This window comes from Limulus polyphemus, unplaced genomic scaffold, assembly GCF_000517525.1.
Source record: "Limulus polyphemus unplaced genomic scaffold, Limulus_polyphemus-2.1.2 Scaffold7001, whole genome shotgun sequence".
Lineage (NCBI taxonomy): Eukaryota > Metazoa > Arthropoda > Merostomata > Xiphosura > Limulidae > Limulus > Limulus polyphemus.
In genome coordinates, this window is record NW_013672611.1 from 10,972 (window position 1) to 14,037 (window position 3,066).

General features: G+C 36.6%; 2 protein-coding genes across 2 annotated transcripts in view; both read right to left on the reverse strand.

Annotated features, from left to right (window-relative positions):
- The window catches only part of LOC106474261 (chymotrypsinogen B-like), a gene marked incomplete at its 3' end in the record, with an annotated part of 11,668 nt that extends 10,002 nt beyond the window's left edge, over positions 1-1,666 (reverse strand). The window contains exon 1 of the mRNA XM_013934951.1: positions 1,597-1,666. Coding sequence (XP_013790405.1) covers positions 1,597-1,666 — 70 coding nt within the window. The remainder of the gene's footprint in view (positions 1-1,596) is intronic.
- An 885-nt stretch (positions 1,667-2,551) lies between these two features.
- Positions 2,552-3,066, reverse strand: part of LOC106474262 (juvenile hormone acid O-methyltransferase-like) — a 7,018-nt gene continuing 6,503 nt past the window's right edge. The window contains exon 4 of the mRNA XM_022402598.1: positions 2,552-2,825. Coding sequence (XP_022258306.1) covers positions 2,632-2,825 — 194 coding nt within the window. The 3' untranslated portion in view covers positions 2,552-2,631. The remainder of the gene's footprint in view (positions 2,826-3,066) is intronic.

Consider the following 3,066-nt stretch of genomic DNA (forward strand, 5'->3'; position numbering starts at 1 on the left):
ATATTATTTAAATCATTCTCTACTCACGAGGTTCATGTGTTGACTGATTTTATCATTTGTCTACTTCAACACTTGGTGTAAATAACAGCCTTAATGAATTCTGGGAAATAATTCAATATCTGTATCAAATACACAAGTACCTCACCAGAGGTTAGTAGGCTTAACTGTGATATTGATGGCATTTATATTAACTTGTGTGTATGTGTGACGTATGTTATTAGGTACCCATATAACCAACAAAGTCTTGGACTCGCAACCAACTTGATAGATATAAATAGCTAACTGGCAGTCTCTTGTTTTTTTTTTTTTTTTTTTTTTTTTTTTGTTGTTGTTGTTTCCTTAATCATATTATATTTTGGCAAAAAATTTTCAAAACGAATCCGTCTTCTGTCTACAAACCAGTCCCTGATGGTTCTGGGAATTTTCTTCAAAGGTTAACTCAGCTATTTTCATAATCATAAAATTAACTGATGGTCTATAGTAGACAGTAGGAATTATACACATATTCTGAACGTACTTTACACGTTCCTTATAGTTTCATCCCCCCAGACCACAGTGTAACTACGAAAGTGTCCCACAAGTATGAAAAAGTTGGCCATTTCTGGTTTAGAGTAATGTGCTTAAGATACTGATGGGGGTTCAAACCTCATCTGTAATTCTAGAGTTAATAAATATTGGGTAATAAGTTGCGATTTTTTTCTGTTCTAAAATTCATGCTGTTAATACAAAAACTTCTTACCGAACTTGCTTTCCTTACAATAACAGTTATGAGTAAATTTGCAACTAGTACGTGGCACAGTTTTCTCATTGTTCTTCGTCACGTCAGGCTATTGTGTTGGTGGTTTGATAGACATGGGTTTTGTATGGAGAATAAGCGGTCACCTGATCTACTAACCTAGCTAGAATACCTAAATCCATTAACGTTTTTTTTAAGTCATCTTCTCTTCGGGTTTCATATTTCACAGCGTATTTTTGTATCTTTCTTTTTAATGGTTGATTTAGAGCAAAGCCACATGGGACTACGTGCTGTGTCGACCGTGGGGAGGGGGAGGGTCGAACTCCGGATTTTAACATTGTAAGCCAGGAAACGATAGGACTGCTTTTAATGATAAAGAAAATTGCGTTTCCCTCAACGCACTGTGGTAGATCTCTGGATTATGGAGGTGGCAAGCCGGATACGAATCCATGCAATACCACTAAATATTCCCTGCACTTTAGGCTGTGTGTGCGTTATAAGAGTGGCAGCCAATCCCTTATTAAATGTGACACAAAACTACTGAACGTACCTTAACATCATCACCCTAACACTACTAACAAGTTTCAAACATAGTGTTTATTAATCAGTGCCAGCAGTGAAATTATAATGTTTCAGGACTAGCTTTGTCAAAATAAAAGTTGATTATCGATCCGAAAGTTGTTATTCGTCTATTATTTTCACATTAATCAAAGTGGTTGCTAAATTACTCCAATTTGATAAAGAAAATTGTGTGACAATTTGTATTTATAATAAGGTTGCTGAGGCTATCTGCACCGTTCCCAATTTTGAATTACCAATCATAGCACCCTACCACCTACAATCCGCGCTATGGAACTTACTGTTCTTCTTGTAACGTACCCACAGCTTAAAGCGTGGGGAATATTTTATGGCATCGCTTGCCAGCTCCATAATCCAGAGCTCTACCACAGGACATTGCGTGATAATGTTGTTTATTTTAGAGCAGAGCCACAGTGGGCTATCTGCTATGGCCACCGCGGGAAATCGAACCCCGGATTTTAGCGTTGGAAGTTTGTAAACTTACTGCTGTCCCATCGGGGGACACGCGTGACAAGGAGGCAAACCTTATTATTATGTGATTGTAATATAAACTTATAACAATGCGAATTATTCAACCTGTTGTTTCAAGTGAAGGTTAAGAGTTCTAAAATGCACATAGAAAATCAGGGTTAAGAGTTGTTAAAGCCATGTAGAAAATCAGGGTTAAGAGTTGTTAAAGCCATGTAGAAAATCAGGGTTAAGAGTTGTTAAAGCCAAGTAGAAAATCAGGGTTAAGAGTTGTTAAAGCCATGTAGAAAATCAGGGTTAAGAGCTGTTGAACTATTTACAAGAAAAACAAATTGTGTTCCCGGTGAACATGTTTTCTTTCCTACTGATCGAATCGTCAAAAAGGAAGTAGGAATTATAAGCTATTTCGAATTTTATAATTGTACCTGATTGTTGTTGTTCTGTGGTGCTCTTCCTGTTTTTTCACCGAACAAATTTTGGAATTAGTCCAGTAGATGCTTCAACTGGCAAAACAACATATACGATTTAGACATCAGGCTGTATTGAATCATCTCAGTGGATCGCTGACGTTTATAAGCACAATCTTCTTAATAGGCTCATTACGTGTTTTTAGTGAATAGGATGTAATTATCATGTTAATTAATATAAGAAACCCTGATTTTTTATTATTTGTATGCTATATTTCGAACTCAGATAATTGGAAGGACACAAAATATCTTACTCCATTTATTGAGCACCAAAACCCCCTTTTTAAATGAAAATCCGGATATCTGCACCGGTGAAAAATGAGAGTACATATTTTAAAGAAAGTTCACATTATTATGCAGTTATTGTTAACACTTGTCTGATCAGAACGAAACCCTATCTGAAAGATCCATAAATTTTGTAGCCAAAGCGGAAAGGATTTTTAGAGGCAGCTGAATCGATCCATCTGGGTTTTGATACGCTCCGTGTTTCAAACACAACCGGTAGGTGTCTTCTATAAAGCCTGTTTTGTCGTCTGGAATTTTTGATACAAAAGGCGATATTGTATTTAAGAAACCTGAAAAAAAAAAAGTATATCATTATATTCTCGTCATTGGTAGTTTTAATAATCCACAAACGTAGTTTTAGTTGAATTACTTTCTACATTCAAATACACCACTTTAATGACTCTGAGGGTCGCGGGTTCGAATCCCCGTCACACCAGACATGCTCGCCCTTTCGGCCGTGGGAACATTATAATGTGACGATCAATTCCACTATTCGTTGATAAAAGAGTAGCCCAAGAGTTGGCGGTGAGT